This window comes from Ascaphus truei, chromosome 7 (assembly GCF_040206685.1).
Source record: "Ascaphus truei isolate aAscTru1 chromosome 7, aAscTru1.hap1, whole genome shotgun sequence".
Taxonomy (NCBI): domain Eukaryota; kingdom Metazoa; phylum Chordata; class Amphibia; order Anura; family Ascaphidae; genus Ascaphus; species Ascaphus truei.
This window is the reverse complement of record NC_134489.1, coordinates 75,815,032-75,835,234: the sequence shown is the minus strand read 5'-3', so window position 1 is coordinate 75,835,234 and position 20,203 is coordinate 75,815,032. Positions and strand designations below refer to the sequence as shown.

The following is a 20,203-nucleotide window of genomic DNA, read 5'->3' as shown; positions in this document are numbered from 1 at the left end:
CTTACCTTGATTCAGCCGGCTGTGTGACACGTCGCCATGGCAACGCAGCATCAAATGATGCCGCGGGAACCTGTGACCTGACGTCACATGACCTGTCGCCATGGCAACGCAGCATCAAATGACGCCGCGGGATCATGGCATGCCGTCACATGACCTCGGGGGGATCAGACAGGGGCGCAGCAGAAATAGTTTGCGCACCCCTGGCTTAATACATACGCCTCTAGGTATCATTAAGACAAATGTGAAGCAATTCTTTGGCTAAAGACGGCACCAGGTATTTAAAAATCCTGTTACTTTCAAAGGGATTTTTTTCTTACATACATGTTTTATTCTAGTAGCTGCGAGTTTTGCAAATCCATGTGGTAAGAGTCCTTTCCGATCAGATTTGCATGCTTTGCTGTTCTCTAAGCCTGTCCTTGGAGGGGGTGGAGTTCTGTGGTGTCTCAAGTTGCATATATATCCCCACAAACCTCCCTCTAAATAACATAAGGAGAGAGCACATCTGAGATATATGCAAAGTATATTTAAATGAGTCACACCCCCACAAATATTTTTCCATAAGACGAATACTGACAAGTGTAAGATTCCTTGTGGGGAAGAGGGTACTGGTGTCAGGCCCAGAGGACTCGGAACCCAGAACCCAGCACCTCTATTATTCAGGACAGCAGCTCTAGCATTGACCTAACCCAGCTGTTGGGAAATACTACTGTCACAGCATACTTTTGAGCCCTATTCACAACTGTAGACGCCTCCCTGTAGCTTCCTTTAAAGCTGCAGTTCAGGCAATATCCTGCATGTGTGTTTTTTTTAATAAATCAGTTCTGTAGTAAGAAAAAATACTTTTAGCATTTTCTGTTTTAAAAAAAACAACTTTGAAAGACCAATTTTCTTGTATTCTATTTTAACAAGCATGCTTGTTCCTATACAGTAGCAACGATTTACATTCCCCATATTTAAAGATGTCGCCAAACTTTGCCGATCAATAGACGGAGAACGAATTGACCAGCAGCTATGCAGTTCTTTAGGTAATTAGAGATTGCCCACATGAAACTATTGAAGTAAAAAATAAAATAAAATAAAAAAGACTGAACTGCAGCTTTAAAAGCAGATCACTTCCTGGTTGTCATATCAATGTGCCTTGTGCACAAAAAGGAGTACACCTGGGAGATATGTGACAGTGGAGTTTCCCAGCGTCTGGTTTAGCTCAATGCAAGAGCTGCTCTCCAGAATAGCAGAGGTTGTGAGTTCTGATCCTGTTGGGCCTAACACCTGTACTCCCTTCCCCACAAGGGCCCTTAGACTTGTCAAAATTAGTCTTATGGAAATATTTTAGGAGGTGTGGGGGCCGTGACTCATTTAAATATACTTTGCATGTCTCATTAGCATATATGCCAGGTACCTCAGGTGTGCTCCTTTTTGAGCACAGAGGTCTCTCCCTATGTTATTTAGAGGGTGGCTTGAGGACAGACAGATAACTTGAGACACTACTAAATTGAATAATAACGCCTCCCTCGCCTTGCGGTTTTACAAGGACAAACTCACAGCTTCTAGAACATACCCCTATATCTGTAGGTATTAAACGTGTTTATCATTCCATAGTTCTTTTGTAGGCACTCTGTAAATGCGCAAACCTAATTCCATAACGTCTTAATCTTTAGATTCACGTGGCAAGATGCATGACATTTATTACTATGGAGTCAGGAGCATGATTCTGTGTTTTTGTCAAGTGCTGTGGCAGCAGTGTTTTGATAAGGTCAAGTCCTTATCAGATGCTATTAACCTAGTTTGTTCATGTTAGAACTTTGCAGTCGAAACAAATACATATGCCAGATTGTGTATTTCCACATTGACAAAAAAATCTGAATAAATACTTTATAGGAAATCTATATGAACATATTGCAAATAATATAAATATTTGTCAGATTTAAACACAAGTTCTTGTTCTACACATAACTGTTATTTAAAGCACCAGGGATTATTTGTTAAACAATGTAAATGAGGTATCTGTCTTTAATATCCAACACACTGTGTGCTATGCTGTTAACACAAAAGTGTCAGTGCTACTGAATGAACAACTTTGTCTAAAGTTACTAAGTGTATGTGATTGACATTAGACAGCATAGCACTCAAGAAGAAGAAAGAGGAAAACATTCACAAGATCCTGATTCTCCATAACACTACATCCAGTAAAAGAAGTTTAGAACGTCTACTTTTTCTGGAGAAAATGAGGAGCACATTTGAACTATAACAAGTTGAAGCTCGCATTGTCTTGCACAAGCACCTGTTTAGACAAATAGTTTGAAGACCACGTCTCTATCATTAAAGATGTCATTATGTTCTCTTGTGGCTTCACAACCATAGATAACTCCAAATGAAGGTGCTGTCATTTTTATTGAGTGCTTTCTCCTAGTAGCCGAGGGGAGATGAATAGGTGATAGTCCCCCACATCTGGTCATTTCAGCTACCTACATCAGCACACTATGGCTTTGATAATCTTACAAAGGTAAAGCTGGCAACATACACAACTCCTTCTAGGAAGCCATAACATGTACTTTTAGTTGACATTACTGAGTGAATGGATCTGTTGTTATAAATCCTATTTTTCAAATGTATATCATTTTATTACATATATATATATATATATAATTTTATATATACATACATATACACATACTTGTTTTTATTTACCCCAGGGCATACTTCAAGGTTGCAATCAGATGTGTGCGGGATACCTCTTCCAACAAGATAAGCAGTATGACATATCATATGACACTGGAGATAAAGCAATACAATGTGGTCGCCATGTGGACATTTTCAAATTCTGGCTGATGTGGAAAGCGAAGGTAAAGATTGGTAGGATATGACCTGCTTGTTTAATCATGTTTGTTATCTAAAGAAGAACTGAGAAAACACTCTAAATAGTTTACTATATAGCACATCAAACACTCGTAGTGGAATCGGACATTTGGTCATGGCCGTCTCGCCGTGACCAAGACTCCGCCGGCATTCAGCCGCAGAGGGACTCTCTGCCGCAGCCGCTGAGCCGCTGGATACTCCGCTCTGGTTGCTTCGCCAAGGTAAGTTAATTTAGCGGTTAGGATAGGGGTTGTAGGGTAAGGTTAGGTTTTTAGGGTAGGGGATTAAGGTAAAGGGTCAAGCTTTTTAGGGTAGGGGATTAGAGCAAGGAGTTTAGGGTAAGGGCTTGGGGTGAGGATTTTTCATGGTGGGGTTAAGGTTTTTAGGGTAGGGGTTTAGGTTTTTAGGGTAGGGGTTTAGGGTAAGTGAATTTAGGGTAGGGAGTAGCATTAGGGGTTAAGATTAGTTTTTTAGGGTAAGGTTAAAGACTTACCTTGGTGGCGAAACGGCTGGCAGAGAGATGTCCCAGCAGCAAGGTAAGTGGCGTCTAAATGCCGGCGGAGATTTGGTCTTGCCAAATGTCCTAGACCGTCATCATAATACTGTGATAAAAATCAGCAATATTTTTTGATGGTGGCCTAATATCGCCAAATACTGGAGTTCAGTGACTAGCATGTGTATAAGTAACTTGACATTTATTACTCATATATCACTGACATATCACTGCGGTAGAAAGCCCATTATCACTGGGTCACCGCTGGCAATATAGCTTTGGTTAATAGGTCAATAGATAAAATTGGCGTTAGCCCGATAACGTCACTTTGTTAATTTATTGACCTTTTAGTGAATCCAGACCATAGAGTGGTTAAAGTGTGATGGTAATTAGTGGTATGGAGAACCACAGTTTTTCATTGCTTAGAGGAGCAATGCTACACCCCCCCCCCTTTTTTTCCCCCTTCTTTTTAAATGTAAAGCATGTGCCAATGCATTCTTACCTAAACTGGCAATTGTTTGGTGCTCCTGTTCTAAATCTGTAATAGTCCTGATTGTGTGCCGAACAAAATGGCCGCCTTCTAACTCTGCTGAACTGAAATGCTGCAGCTGATATGTAACATTATACAGCAGGGCCCCGCTTCTCGGCGCTTCGCTTCTCGGCGATCCGCTCATACGGCGGCACCGAGAAGGGGGCCGCCATCTTGATTTCTAACTCATGCATGTGCAGAACGGGCGGGTGCGCCCGGCACGCATGCGCAGACCGCTGGTTGCACGCGCATACCATAGGTTGCGCGCGCATACCATAGGTTGCACATGCGCAGAACGGCAAAAATGCCGGTTTGCTCATGCGCAGAAGTGAAAATCGCCAGATCCGCTTTCCGGCGATTTTCAGTATACGGCGGGCCTCTGGAACGGAACCCGCCGTATACCAGGGGCCCTGCTGTATTACTAAGTGTAACACTTACACTGCAGCTTCCAGAGTAATAGACAGTCTGCTGTTTGGAACAAAGTAACAGTCTGGTTTGTGATACTTTGTTGCCAAACCGCAGAACTCAAAAAGGTGTGTCTGAGCCTGTTTCAAATCAGGAAGTGGATATGACTTTCTAAATGGTTGCTGTCGTAATCGAAGAATGATCAGTACATTAAAACAATAATTTAAAAAGGCATTAGGAGTTTAAATAAAAAGCAGCCTTCCGGGGACAAATCAAAGGCCCATTTTTAAGCCTCGCCTTAGAATCAAATTTCCCGGGACGAGATGGCTCTACCAATAAATGTCATATTCATAAGAAGAACTCATGAGAACTGACGTGTAAATACCACTGTATTTCAAATGAATGTGCTCCCACCCCTCCCCTTTTTGATTTCCACCCCATTATTATTTCTGTCATTCCCCCAATACCATTGTACAGTTTTGTAAGTTTTATTTCAGTTAATGTTGTAAAATTTCCAAATAAAAACTTTAGTGATAAAAAATAAAAATGCAGACTATATTATCTAATACTACAGTACTGATTTATTAAAAAATTTTTTTAAAAAACATAAGATCTTTCACATTTTGCTGCTTGAACTGGGAAGTGTGAGTTGTATCATCGCAATTTCCAAACCTACAGCCTCACTTTATGTGATAATGAAAAAAACAGTATATTTTTTTTTTTTACCAAAACAGTCATTTTCCTTTAGTACAAGTTGGTAGAAATGATTATGATCTTTTACAGCACATGCACAAAGTGCAAAGTTCTGGGAAGGTGAAGGGTAGATTCACAATGGCTTCTGCTTCCAATTAATCAACCAACCAGAGTATTCTTCATATATGTAATCGTGGGAACCGCGCTTTGGAAACCTCCCAGATCTTTTCTTCAATTATACATATTACACATAAGAATATGAGCACACGTGAAGAAGAGACCTATGGAGTTTTGGAAGTACACACTAATACTGTACATGTATGAAGAACTCTGTAAGTCCAATACGTTTACACAATTTATGATGTACAAGTGAAATATCAACTTTGCATTAGAGTGTTTTAAAAGAGGTGGTAGAGAAGGGGTGGCCAACTCCTATCCTCAAGGGCCACCAACAGGTCAGGTTTTAAGGATATCCCTGCTTCAGCACAGGTGGCTCAATCATTGACTGAGCCACTTATTGAGCCACCTGTGCTGAAGCAGGGATATCCTTAAAACCTGACCTGTTGGTGGCCCTGGAGGACGGGAGTTGGCCGCTCCTGTCATAGAGCATCTTATAAAATCTAGATAGCTGTACATTGAGTTCCTTCACTCTCATTGGGTACCACTTGTACAAAAATGCAAACGTTGCATTAAACTAAACTCATTTTAAAAACCATCATTCTACTGGCAATAATAACTATGTTATAGGTATGTTATTAAAGATCGCTGCCCAGTATCAAGCTGTATGCACTTTACCCCACCTTCACCAAACACAATGCAGTAACACAAACAATCTTCCTATATTTTCTTTTCAAACAGGGTACTGTGGGGTTTGAAAATCAAATCAACAAATGTTTGGAGCTGTCGGAGTATCTGTACTCCAAAATCAACAATCGGGAAGAATTCCAAATGGTCTTTAAAGGAGAGGTTAGTTTTCCAAAAGTCTGTCATTCAACAGGAAGCTAATATCAGAAATGTAACTTTAGGGTCTCCTAACATTTTCATGCACCGTAACACAATGTCGCTACATTATGTATCAGTTTGCATTCCAATCTAATAACAAATCTCCCTCTTTATGAGTGTTCTTGCATTAAAGCTGCAGTTCAAGCTGCCGTTTTTAAAAATATATATATATTTTTTTTTTCCCCATTCATTATGTGCATCAATACAATCTGCACACTGACAAGTGATTAGCTAAGCTGCAGATCAATCTGTTCTCCTGTAATCAATCGCTTGCTCGGGGCTATTTAATTCAGTTCTTGCACAGCATTTTGGGCAATGTCGTCCTGGAATATGATTGACTGGGCAGTTACTAGATACAATTGGTGCACTGCTAGAGAGAGGGCGGGGCTCAAGAGCCAGAGCCTATCAGAAGGGGAAAGGGGCTGTCACTTTGGAAATGCTTCCTACATTAGAAACATTAAAAATATCTTTAAAACATTTTTTTTTTACATTTGTTAAATGCTACAAGTATTTTCTCATAGTACAGAACTGATTTATTTAAAAAAACACATGTAGGATATTGCTTGAACTGCTGCATTAATCACACACTGTAGAGTTGTTCCACTGATAGAAGGAAGAGATGAGATCCCAGTACACACAATTTGATACAATATAATCTGTAACATTTGCATAATGCCTCTTTTTAACTCTTTGTAAACTCTTTCCACATTGTAAATTGGCACAGGGAAAAATGTTATGATAAAAATGTGTCTACTAGCACCAGTTTTGTGGCAGGGGTAGATACAGAGCCCCTATATACTGTAGTTTTAATAGTCCAGTCCTCATTGTTCATCTTCAGCTGTTTTCTGTATTAACTTATTGGATATGTCGGAGCAGTGCTATCATGGGCTGATGACTAAAGAATGCCATGTTTTATTATCATACCAGAAAGAGGGACAATGAGGGAGCTCAATGAAGCTTGTGTTTATCTAATTATTATATTGCAATAATATTTTACAATTTAATATATTATACGCATTATATACCTGTTCTCTGAAAAAGACAAAAACACATTTGACCGACAAATAGTTCTCTTATTGTCAAATGAATGTTCTTGCAGTAATTAGCATGTTAAATATTTCTTACTTTGCAGCCTGAACACACAAATGTCTGTTTCTGGTACATCCCACCAAGTCTCAGAGGCATGTCTAACTGTGACGAGAGACAAGAGAAACTACACAGGGTACAGTATTTTATGTTCTTAGAAATGTTTAAATGGCAGCTAATAATAGATTGAAACAAGCAATATTAGGGAATCTCCTAAACCGTAGAGAATAAAAGGTCTCTAGTTGGTTGCAGTAACTCATGCATCGGTGACTAGGTAATACATTAAGTGGTACTCATTGGAGGAGACATTTAATAAAATAAAGGTTCATTTCTAAGGATGGAGACTTGTTTGTGCAAAGGCTTAACTCAAATAGGAGGAGATTCCCTAAACTCTAACAAGGGTGATTGGAGCTCAATCCTGCAGTAACTTCCATGTAAGCCAATAGTAGGTAATGCCAGATGGAGCTTCAATACCCATTATCGAAGCTTGGTGTATCCCAGCACTACTATTTGTACTTAAGTCTGAAGCAGTTCCACTTACTTGCATTGTATTTATATTACAATGTAAAGCACTCAGGGTGTTAACTCACATTCAAGTTAATGGAAGTATACGTCAGTTTGGGTGTGTTAACCTGTACGGGAGCTAGATGAATGTGGGCGGTGAGAATGCTGCTAGCTCTATATAACGTGGATAATAATAAAGTGTACAACTCGATTAAGGAGCTTGGAGCATTCAAATAGGTGAGTTCTCACTATAAACGTTAAAGGCCCCTTAGGACAGGGGTGCTCAGCTCTAGTCCTCAAGCCCCGCTCCCAACAGGTCAGGTTTTCAGAATATCCCTGCTTCAGCAAAGGTCGCTCAATCAGTCCCTGTTTCAGCACATGTGGCTCAATCAGAGGATCTTGAGCTACCTGTGATGAAGCTGGAATAGCCTCAAAACCCGATCTGTTGGGGGGGCTTGAGGACTGGAGTTGAGCACCCCGGCCGTAGGATATACTGGACCGTTGCTCAATTCCTACCATATGGTAAAGTGTCCAGAGTTACTTGGAAAATAGGTTCTTCATAATATTATACATGCCTTCTTGCAGATAAATAGTATGGAAAGGTTTAACAAATAACAAAGTTCCCTCACAACTAGAAGGCCTGCGATGCTGGTTTATTGCAGAGACGAAGGTTGTTTTGGGTTAATTATTTTAAAACCCGGGTAGGTGCCATAGTTCTGATTGCTGCAAATCAGCTTCCACCAAGGTTTACTCTCCTTTTGCTCATATTGGCATTAGGAGTGCCTCTGTATACCTGAATATTACATCACCATTACGGTTTGGCTTACCAGCAGGAAGTTGCATAGCGGTTATCTTTGTAAAGGGTAGAGTACAGCAAATAATACCCCTTGTGGGTACATTTGCATGCCTCTAACAAGTCTGCAACCCTGTCTTTCCCCCGTATTGCTTAGCATTCAATGCTTCCCCTGCAGCCAGAGTTTCTGGGTAATGACATCCGAATGAGCACTCGCAGGGAGTCACTCTTTGCTTCTTATTCATTTTAACATGGACTCCTATAAGCGTATGCCTGCCGTATTACACAGCTTTTTTAGCACAGCGTGGGTTAAAGAAGTGCATAGCCAATAAACCAACTCACGGACAGCTGTTTAGACTTTTTGGGTCTCATCAGTGTGAGGTTGGTTGCTGGCTATATACTGTGAGGCTGGTATGTAGGTACAACCAGACATTAAAAAAGTTATGGTGGGTAAAAGAAAGTGACAAAAACCCTCCACCGTACAGTGTACAGCAAATAAAAATACAACTTGCGGGTAGAGTGTTGTACAGTGTAAAACCACTGTTGTCAAACACCAGAAATGTAAACCTCCAGGAACCACAACCAGTGAGATTTGAGGGTTCTGAACTTAAATTAATTAGAGATGGGCAAACTGGGTGTGAGATGTTAGAATCTACCAGAACCTTACATTCCAAAACAAAATCCTTAAGATTTTTAAAACCCAAACCCACAAAATGTATCTAGAACCAAAACCAGAATATCAGGCCATCTCTATGTGTCTCAACATACCTTTTTAAATAATTGAAAGAATTTATATTATTTTAGTTTTCTTGTTTTTTTTTTTTTTTTTATACTTATGTTAAGCATGTTTCATGCATTATTATGCTATTGTAGCATTTTCCTGTTTGTTTTGATTTTTTTTTGGGGGGGGGGGGTAAGAATCCAAAACCAAACAAATAAAGTTTTACTAGAACTAGAACTAAAACCAAAACACCAAAACCGTTGACATGTCCCATGCACAAAGATCCCAACAGTGCTACAGAAAAGACACATGGAAACCAGCTGGATTGTTGCATTACAAGGACAGTATAAATGGTTTCTGTTGGTTAAATAAACTGCTCAATAAGAGATGATGCGAAAACATTAAGTCTCAATGTATGCCACCAATACAGTTTGCGAGGATTAATATGAACGGATAATGGTAAACAGTGACATTAAACAAAAAGGAAACTAGCCAGTTTATGTTTGCGCGCAGTTCTTCAGCTTCAGATTTCTTTAAGACTTATTATTGCCTGGCTAAGCTGCCTCTGGTAGACATATTGCAACTGCAGAAAGTAATTAGGCAGATGCTCAAATCTAATGTTAATATGTTATATAATCTACTTCAGAAAGTATGCGACTTCAGGTTTTTTTAGACACAAGCATTAGACGCAGCTGCATATTCTTAATTGAGTCACAGATCAGGGTGTAGTAATAAGCTATTAGCTATAGTTTATTTCTTTCATTTGTTGTCCAAATTTTCTGTTCCCTAAACAATTTTGTTTACGTACCCTTTAGAGCAGTGGAACCTGGAATATACTTTGCTGGATCTCTTTGGTCCATTGACAGCGGCAAATTAAAAATGTTGCTGCCCACAGGAATTTACCTTTTTGCCACGGGACCACCTCCTGCTGCAGTGGCGCCCTCCTTCTGCAGCGTTGCCGCAACGTCACGTGGTGATGCGTTTCCATAACAACGCGTCACCATGTGACATCGCAGCGTCATTTGACGCCGCGATGCTGCAGAAGAAGGAGGGAGGCGTGAAGGAGAAGGTAAGAGACCTATACCGAGGCCCCACGCTCACCCCTGGCAATCAGTGGGGAAGAGAGCGGGGCCGCTGTATATGGGGGAAAAAAGAGAAAAAACTGAAAGTTTGCCTCCCCAAAATGTTGCCGCCCCAGGCCCGGGCCTAATAAGAAATCCACCACTGTCCATTGCATTTTCTTAAACCAGTCTTCCTTATGAGGTGATCCTTCACATAAAATGTCTAGCTATGAACCTACTACTTACCTGACATTGAGCATTCCGGAGTTATGTTACCATCCTTTAAGATGAGTTATGTGATGGTAACTCGCTTCCCAAGTGCATTCAGATATTGGACGTAACCATTTTGCTGTCAGAGGCCTCAGCAACGCATTGCAATGCATGCCTGATAGTCATAAGCCAGGGGTGGCTAATTCCAGGCCTCAAGGGCAACCAACACGTCAGTTTTAAGGATATCTCTGCTTCAGCACAGGTTGTTCAGTCAGATTGACTGAGCCACTGAATGAGCCACCCGTACTGAAGCAGGGATATCCCTAATACCTGGCCTGTTGGTGGACCTTGTGGACTTGAGTTGGTGACCCTTGTAATAAGCCATGTCTGATAAACTTTATTTTATGAGTTCTCATCCAAGGTCACAACTAGGTCAGTCTTACTGGAAGATACCCCGGAAATAAGATGACCAGATGACGCCTGCATAAAAATAGTCACAGAAGCCAGTGGGAGGGGAATGGTGCACTTCATACGAATATTTATGGCTAGTGGCCATTTCTATTTCCCTTGTGGGCCAGAAAATCAGACCCCTCTATCTACAGAACGGGGGTACTCCTGGTGGTCAGACGAGTGTGATCCTGTTCTGCGGACTCCAGGTTCAGGTCACTTAAAAAATGCATAAACAAATAAAAGGAAAGGGGACTGCTGCTTTAATTACTTCTCAGAAGAAAAGTGATGTCCTGAAGATTAGAGTTGCATGTAAGCTATAAACTAAAACTACACTATTTTTGGGGTGGAGGAACTGTATATCCAAAATTGGTAACATACATACATTACTATAATGTAAAAATGTATACATTTTGGGTAGGGGGACTGTAGCACCCCCAGTAATTCTTGTTCCAGCCCACAAGCATATTGAGAATGTCAGTATCTGGTGCAAATATGTGTCAAGTATGATAAGCAGAGCAATATTTGATATATTTCAGAAAAAAAGCATACATGAAATTCCAGGTCATATTTAATCAGCAGTGCTAAGCCTTAAATGACCTTATAAATGCACGGGCTTAGCACTGCTTAGCAAGTATGGCCCTGTGTGTTCATGCAGTTCAGAAGAATTCGGTAAAAGTTCAATATTAAAAACATTAAATAATATTACCTCTTGATGGTCTGTTACATTGCGGAGTTAGAAAAAATGTTTAATACCACCTTTTTAAACTTATTTTTTTTAAATGTATATTCCAATGCAAGTCAATCTAGCACCTGCACTGCCACAGACACAGGAACAAGAAACTGAGATAATCGGAGGTGTCTGTAGCTCAGGCATCCAAATGACACGGGTCCAGATTCACAGAGGTCCGATAAGTCCAGGCTCCTAATAGTGCGTTATCAAAATTGATCGCAGAAGTTAGTTTCCCTGAGCTTAACTGCGATCCACAAAGCTAATTATATGCAAATTCTATTGGGGTCCTTGTTAGTATATGGCTCACACGGCGGTAGCTGGCTAACGCTGGGATAAGACACGCCAGCGCTAGCTGCCAGTACCGTGTTAGGCATATACTAATGAAGATGCCAGGTATATGTTGCAATACACTATATACCTGGCATCTGCCGTCAATAAAAATGTATTAAGCCATAGTGGCATCATGCATGCTTTCATGGTGACTAAGATGGGTAAGGGGTTAATACAAATACCCTAACGACCTTACTACCTATTGTATGGCAAAAACATACAACTCCTATGACAAAGGGGTAAAGCTCTGCCCTTAAGCCCCTAGGTGACTTAAGTTGCCTCCCTGGGCACCATAACCACTCTTGCTAAGGCAATATAGAAAGCCAAAGTGGGCCACTTCAGCACCCTGGACAGGGTCAAATAAATTGCTGCGACCCGGCGTTAGATACTCGAAGCACTTAACGCCAGGTTTAGATATGACCTAAACAAAATTAGCATTAAGTCCTGCATTAACGTTAAGGGCTTGCTGTGGATATGTGATGCTGTGTCCCATACCTCTTTTGCATCCCATTAATGCTAACAGCCGTTGAAGTTAACAGCCGTCCTGGCAATAAGACAGGAAATAACGCTCATCTGGGCGGTCACTCTTTGCAGATCACTGTTAGCACTTAACGATATGCTAACTTCAGTTAATGTATCGTTAAGTAAATAACAGGGTTCTGTGGATCTGGCCTTTAGATTGTAATCTCTTTGGGCTAGGGATTCACAATGCTTTTAAGATCTTCTATAGTAGGCACGAACATTATATATGTTGATTTTCATTTTTAGAGCACCAACCAGGGATGCAGCACTTTACAATACAGTAATAATAGTACAGGCCATGGCAGATTTCCCACTAGGCCCGGGGCTAGGGTGGCAAAAATTTGAGGCGGCAAAAATGTCTGCCCCCATATACTTTTGCCACGCTCTCGGGCCTGATGGGAAGTCACTTCGCTGTTGCGGACATCTCCTCACCTGCCGCCACCCTCCTCCTTCTGAACCGCAACATCAAATGACGCCATGGACGTCTCTAACGCGATGTCACATGGTGTCTCATTGCCATGGCAACGCGACGCCGTTTCATTTGATGCTGGGGATCAGAAGTAGGAGGCGGGCGGCAGCAAGGAGGTGCCCGCCACAGCTTAGTGCCTAGGGGCGGCGGATATTCAAATCCACCGCTGAGTACAGGGGATGTAATACTACTATAAGGGTCAGTGCGTCAAGACATAAATGTAACATTGGAAGAAAGGTGTCCCTGCCCACTGCGCTAACAATCTAATTAGCATGTGGGGGCACTAACCGCAACAGCAGGTGTAAATTGTAGTGCATTAGTTAGAGCAGGGGAGCGCAAACTTTTTGTGCTGCGCCCCCCTGTCTCTCTGCCCCCGGCTCTCGCGCCCCCCTGCCTTCCTTCAGCCGCGTCAGATGACGCTGCGTGGGCGTGTGACGTCAGGTCACATGGTGCCGCCGCGTCAATAGTTGCCATGGCGACGCAACACAGGCGGCTGAATCCCGGTAAGTAAACAGTTGCAGGGGCCTCACGCGATCCCCCGGCATTTAATTTAAATGCCTGGGGGAAGAGCGCGGGGCCTCTGCAACTGCCCGCGCCCCCCCAGCACAATCTCCCGCCCCCCACTTTGCGCACCGCTGAGTTAGAGTGTATAGGACCGGACTGTAGTCTAGTGAGCAAATGCTTCATTGAACAGGTGAGGTATCTTATGGGTTTTAAAGTTAGAGAGAGAAGGCGCTTGACAAACGTTGAGAGAAAGGGACTTCCATAAGTAGCGAGCCCGCGCTTACCGAGGCCAAGCGCTGTCCCCCGGGATCCCACCTGTGGAGCAGGCACAGCGGCGATGGAGGGAGCCCAACCGGGTGGCGATCACAGAAGTTGGGTCTGACTTCCGTGTCAGGACCCAAGGGTTCCCTTCAGTGCTGCTGCTGCAACCGCCGCACAGGTAGGACTACAGAGAAGGGAAGAGGCCCCACATGCACACTCTGCACCGGGCATGTAAACTTGCAAGCCAATCCTGGTTAGAGTGCAGCATGTGAGAAGGGTTTGAAGGCATGTGCGAACCGTGGGGAAGAGAGAAGACATGTTATATGTTTTAAATGAATCATTATTCAATAACTTATTTTTTATTTTTATTTTTTTTAAAGGTAGCTCCGAAAATCAAAGCTCTGATGATGGAATCGGGGACAACTATGGTTGGATACCAACCCCAGGGAGATAAAGTCAACTTCTTCCGCATGGTCATCTCCAACCCAGCAGCTACAAAGTCCGACATCGACTTCCTGATTGAAGAAATTGAGAGGCTGGGTCAGGATTTGTAATAGTTGTGGCATGTTCTGTTAACCCCTTCTGTGCTGATGAACCTTTACAGCACTAAAGGGGTTCATTTGTGGTTTTCCAGCGCTGGATACAATGCAGGGCTGCAGAAAAAAGCATTCCCTCAATAAATGTACAATTCTCTTCGGGGCACCTTATGAAATATAGGATGCTGAAACTTATATGTTGATCATTAAAACACAGACAGCTATATTATCTAAAATGTGTACAGTGGAACCTTACATAAACCTGTTTGTTAAAGTTAGCAGAAACCTACAAGGTAATTGAATGTTGTGCAATGCAATAATATGCATGTAATATATATATATCTATATATCTATATATATATATCTCAATAAATAGACACAGCAATGTGAAGTTGAATATCAAAATGTGACCTTTATCATTGAACAACAAAGATCACATTTTGATAGTCAACTTTACAATGCTGTGTCTATTTTATCGGAGTCTGGTGGAGTATTTATCTATCTTTTGATTTGCCGTCTGGCGCGGGTGCACTGGCTATTTAGTGGCTGGATACATAATTGGAGTGCCTGTTATCAAGTTTTCATTCATACACACACACACACACACACACACACACACACACACACACACATATGTGTGTGTGTGTGTAAATGTGTATATATACACATACTGTACATTAATATATGCACCTTTTTGCGTCAATCTACCAGACAAAAAAAGAAAGAGCTTGTACTGTAGGTTTCTGGTACTTTAAACAAATCCTGTCTATCAGTATTAAATCTTATTGTTGGTGCTTTTCTCAATAACATAAAGAAGTCCGAAAAGCATTACCCAGTAAGTCGTTGTGCATCCCCTTCTTTGTGTCTCGGGGCTGATAGTAGCACAGTCATTGTAACAGGTATATTCTTGCTGTATTTTTAGGGATTAATTTGTGTAGATTGTGTATATTATTGTTAAACGACTTTGTGAAATGGGAATAAATGTAATAGTTTTACAGTCATTTAACTGTTAAATTATAGGTATATGAAATACTTGCTTATTTATATGCAGAGATTTACCATGTTAAAGAGGTGTCTTGTATTTTCTTCCATTTGTATTGTATTCTATTTATATATATATATATATATTATTGAAGTACGTTCTAAATAATGTTTATGGTATTTTAGTGTATTTGTGAGCCAAAGAAAACTGAGAAATATAGTGGAACTTGTATTTATAATATAATGCCCTCAATGGAATTCAGAAATATACAATAATTATAATATAGCACATAAATATTATTAAATTAATGAAATTATACATGATTCTAGCACTTTTAAACCAATCAATGGTGGGGTTAATAAGCACATTACTTCCAGCATGCTGGATCAGGACATGGTCTTCTGTTTTTTGTTGTTGATTTGTATCCATTTCTTTGTCATCTTGTTATACAGTTTTATTTCTGCTGAAATATATTATGGTAATTACCTTTTCACTATTGCTATCAGCATTGAACGTCATGTAGAATATTGACATTTCTCACCAAGAAAACAAAACCAGAAATACTGTGTATTTTAAATAATCTGACTTTAATTAAATAAAACCCACCCTATTAAATTAAACATGCTGCAGCATATAGTGAGACTGAGAATCATTGTTACATACTTACATAGTAGAGGAGGTTAAAAAAAAAACATGCGTCCATCAAGTTCAAACTATGGTAAATTGAGTCGACAGATACTTTATCCTATATCCCTACTTACAGTATGTTGATCCAGAGGAAGGCAAACAAAAACGCCCAGTGAAATATCATCCAATGATATCTCATAAGGGGAAAAATAAAATTCCTTCCTGACTCCAATAATTAGCAATCAGATTATTCCCTGGATCAACATCCTTCCCATGTTCCCATTGTACACCTGTGGGTCCCATTATCCTACTTAAAAACAACAATCTGTGCTTCTTAACATAAAAAAAAAAATGTTGGTACCTTTTGAAATTGCTGCTCCCACTCTTTAAAATCTGATATCTTTGTGCAGTGCCCCATTCCTTGGGTCCTGAGTCCGTAACTGCAACATAACCTACTAGAAGCCAAACAAAAAATACAAAAAGATGTCTATAGCTACTATTTTATTTTGAGTTTTTGAAAAAGAACACAGTTGTTGTGATCGGGAAATAAGTTTATATCATTAACGGAATTTTAAAAATTTGGACAATTTGGCCATTGGATTTTGCAATATCGAAAAAGTATGGGGGGGGACTTCAATGGGGTGTTGGGTGTTGGGGGGTGGGGGGGGGGGACAAAATGTGTAGCCAGCACAGTATGTATGCAAAAATCATAAAAATAAGTGATTTCCCCAGAGAAATGAAGTAGGATCTGATGAAAGGTTCCTGTGGGGTCCTGAAACGTTGCTGTTCCTTGAAATAAATTGAAATTGATGTTAAACCAACTGTAAATAGAGCTCAACTTTATTTCTCTGGGGTAACCACTGAATTTTGCTACTAGATTTGGCAATAGAGTGTGAGAGGGGCTATTTTACAGATGTGAAGAATGCACAGAAATTGATAAACTCACCCTACCGGTATACCTAGTCATTTTAAACAAGACCATGCTGTGTTTGTTAGGCATTTATTGTGCCAGACTTTATATGTTATATGCAAAATAAGAAAAAGCTAATTATAAATTAAAAAGAGATAAAGGGTTGCAAGGATTTGTGCTACAGTAAATACAAAGGGAGATGGTTAAAAGGATGTGTGTTGGGACAGAGTGGTCTCTGTTTTTTATAAACAGTAGTTAATAGAGATTATTGATCACAAGGATTGCTATACATTTCAGCATGTCAGTTTGCTGTTCAGATCATTTCCCTCACCCGTCCTGTAAAATCACAAACTGTTGAGCTGGAATTTCAAAATAAGTGTCAAAAATTGTCTTTAAAATCTAAGATCTTTTTCACAGGTTGAGAAAATCGTATTATTGTCAGAATGCATTGTAGTGTTGTCAAAAATGCTTTGTTTCTTCCTTTTTGCTTGACGAAAGCAGGCTGGATTACATATTTCACACTGAAACTGGTAATAGTTACATGTAATGAAGGCCTCTCAGTGTTCTGCAGCTGACATGGACTGATCAGTGCATTGCATTGATCAGCTGGCAAACCAGACTTAAGCATGTTTCTCAAGCATACAGTAATATCCCACTACATACCGATACAGCAGCAATCCCACCAGAAGCCTGTATACATGTGGCAGCCATTAATGCTTCCGCTGGCACCTTGCGGCAGGAGACACACAACACGTCAGCAGGAGCAACCGCCATTGTAAATGCATTAGCCGGGTGTGAAAAAGGGGCAGGGCTAACACAAAAAAGGGGCGGGGCTACGTGCTAGCGGGTGTTATAATGCCTGCTACATCTGTACTTTTAACTCATATAAAACTATCTGACCCCTGAGAGTTTCCTGCTCTTGTTTTCTTCTTTTTTTTTTTTAGTGTTAAAAGTAATTGTTTTCTTAATCTCTAGCGCAGGGGAGGCCAGCTCCAGTCCTCAAGGGCCAGCAACAGGCCAGGTATTAGGGATATCCCTGCTTCAGCACAGGCAGCTCAAGTCGTAGACTGCGCCACTGATTGTGTCACCTGTGCTGAAGCAGGGATATCCTGAAACTATGCCCTGGTGGTGGCCCTTGAGGACTGGAGTTGGCCTCCCCTGCTCTAGCCTCTACGTTACCATGGTAACCTCAGACCGCACTGGGCTTTGGGGAGACATCCATTTTGACCTCCTGGGCACTTAGTATTTCAACTGCTCATATTGCCTGACGGAAGCATTGGATATGAAAAATACAAACATCCCTTGAAAGGGCAGGAAAAGATATGGGGGGGAAACTAAACGGTGGTCAGCACGGACTGCTGCTTTAACATTAAGGTGGTTCTCAGTGCTAGGGAAAAACAATACAGTGTATGAAATAATGAATGCTGTGGTTTAGTAAGTGACATTAAAAAGTTGTCGTATTGTATCTGATTTCAGGAAGTATTATCCTGTTAGGACTTTGGCTTCCATTTTAAAATGGATCATGTTATGGTTATGTTAAAAAAACAGGATGGCATAAGTCTTATCAATATTACACAAAACAATGAAATGATAGGAGTGGTAATGAGGAGTGGTAATGAGGAGTGGTAATGAGGAGTGGTAATGAGGAGTGGTAGTCTTAACACCCCCTTCAATCACAAACGTGTCACTTCTTTCTCTTCTGAAAACCAACGCCATTTTGTATCATACATATTAAGCATCCTAGCTTGACAGGTTAAAGCAGCAATATCATTGGAATATAATGGGCGTCCAGTTTCGCCAGTCCCAAAAGCCAATAGGAAGCTGCAACATCATCCATTGTGGCTTCTTGTTGGACAGCCATTTAAGTTCCCTGAGGAACCCAGGGAGTTATGCCGGTAATGTCACCGATAAGTATAGCCTTGTTCCAATCCTGTAAAAAAAACTATATATATGTAACAGAATTCCTTACCAGGCAGACCAGGAGATCCAGGACCACGCAGCAAGAAAAGGGAGTGCTCGCTTGTGAAAGGTCCTGTTGTTAGGACCGAAACGTCGGTTGATCGTGCCTGTTTAATACACCTTTTGGACTTTACTACGAGGGCTGTCTCTTTTCTTGCTGCCTGGTCCTGGATCTCCTGGTCTGCCTGGTAAGGAATTCTGTTACATATCCTTTCCTATGGGATAAGCACCTACCTTAAATACTTATGTGAGTGCCATCTGTTTCTGTATATATATATATATATATATATATATATATATATAAAGAACAAAAAAGAAGAAAATGTTAGCCCCTACCAAAATCCTCCAGCACAATCCTTGTATGCTGTGAGATGACTGCAACCAATAAATGGTTAAAACATAAGAGTGAAAATATATACGGATTAAAAACAACACAAAAGATTATATGTACATAAGAATATAAAAATTATATGTAAAAAATGTAATCATAAATTATACAATACAATGAAGAATCCAATCCAAAAAGTGTACTGTCCCCCAGAGTAACTGCAGCCTGAAAAAAAGGACCACCGAATCCCTCAAGGATATCTAAGAAAAAAACAAGAAAACAACAGGCGCACTCATGGTGTAGTATATCAGTGACATTTATATAGGACTGGAAAAATAAAAATTGCGCACTCACAAACGTGACAGGATCATAAGCATGTATGAGTAAAACTCAATCGCCAGCGGTGACAGGATAGCAGGGTACCGTCTTGGGGCTCCACCGTGTGCTGCAGGTGTCAGTAGCTCCGTGGCCTCCGTGTACCGAACGCTTCCCCACTCCAATCTCGCGAGAGTCGTGGCGTCAGCAGGAGCTCGTCTAACTCCAATCTCGCGAGAGTCGTGGCGTCAGCGGGAGCTCTTATGTGACGGGAGAATTTTGAACAATCTCTTATCTCCTCTCCCTGTGCCCGCTGGGAGGGTGTGTTTCGGATCATTTGTACCAACACAATTGTATCATTTGTACATTTGTGCACTTCCACAAGCTTGCTATTACGGACTTTATTCAGAGTATTGTATCCAGCGGGTACAGGGAAAGGAGATAAGAGATTGTTCAAAATTCTCCCGTCACCTAAGAGCTCCCGCTGATGTCACGATTCTCGCGTGATTGGAGTTAGACGAGCTCCCGCTGACGTCACGATTCTCGTGTGATTGGAGTTAGACAAGCTCCTGCTGACGTCACGACTCTCGCGAGATTGGAGTGGGGAAGCGTTCGGTACACGGAGGCCACGGAGCTACTGACACCTGCAGCACACGGTGGAGCCCCAAGACAGTACCCAGCTATCCTGTCACCGCTGGCGATTGAGTTTTACTCATACATGCTTATGATCCTGTCACGTTTGTGAGTGCGCAATTTTTATTTTTCCAGTCCTATAAAAATTTTACTGATATACTACACCATGAGTGCGCCTGTTGTTTTCTTGTTTTCTTGTGAAGGGATTGGGGCACACACTTAAATAGTATAGATCATACTGGAGAGGGTGCTGCTATCAGAGAACCTATCCCTTTGTTTTATATATATATATAT

At 41.1% G+C, this 20,203-nt stretch overlaps 1 protein-coding gene across 2 annotated transcripts in view; it reads left to right on the top strand.

Annotated features, from left to right (window-relative positions):
• Window positions 1-15,757, top strand: part of GAD1 (glutamate decarboxylase 1) — a 56,799-nt gene extending 41,042 nt beyond the window's left edge. For both annotated transcript variants that reach the window (XM_075609092.1, XM_075609091.1), the window contains exons 14-17: window positions 2,694-2,843; window positions 5,835-5,942; window positions 7,111-7,200; window positions 14,000-15,757. In XM_075609092.1, the coding sequence (XP_075465207.1) occupies window positions 2,694-2,843; window positions 5,835-5,942; window positions 7,111-7,200; window positions 14,000-14,173 (522 nt within the window). In that variant the 3' untranslated portion in view covers window positions 14,174-15,757. The remainder of the gene's footprint in view (window positions 1-2,693; window positions 2,844-5,834; window positions 5,943-7,110; window positions 7,201-13,999) is intronic.
• Window positions 15,758-20,203: the final 4,446 nt, after the last annotated feature.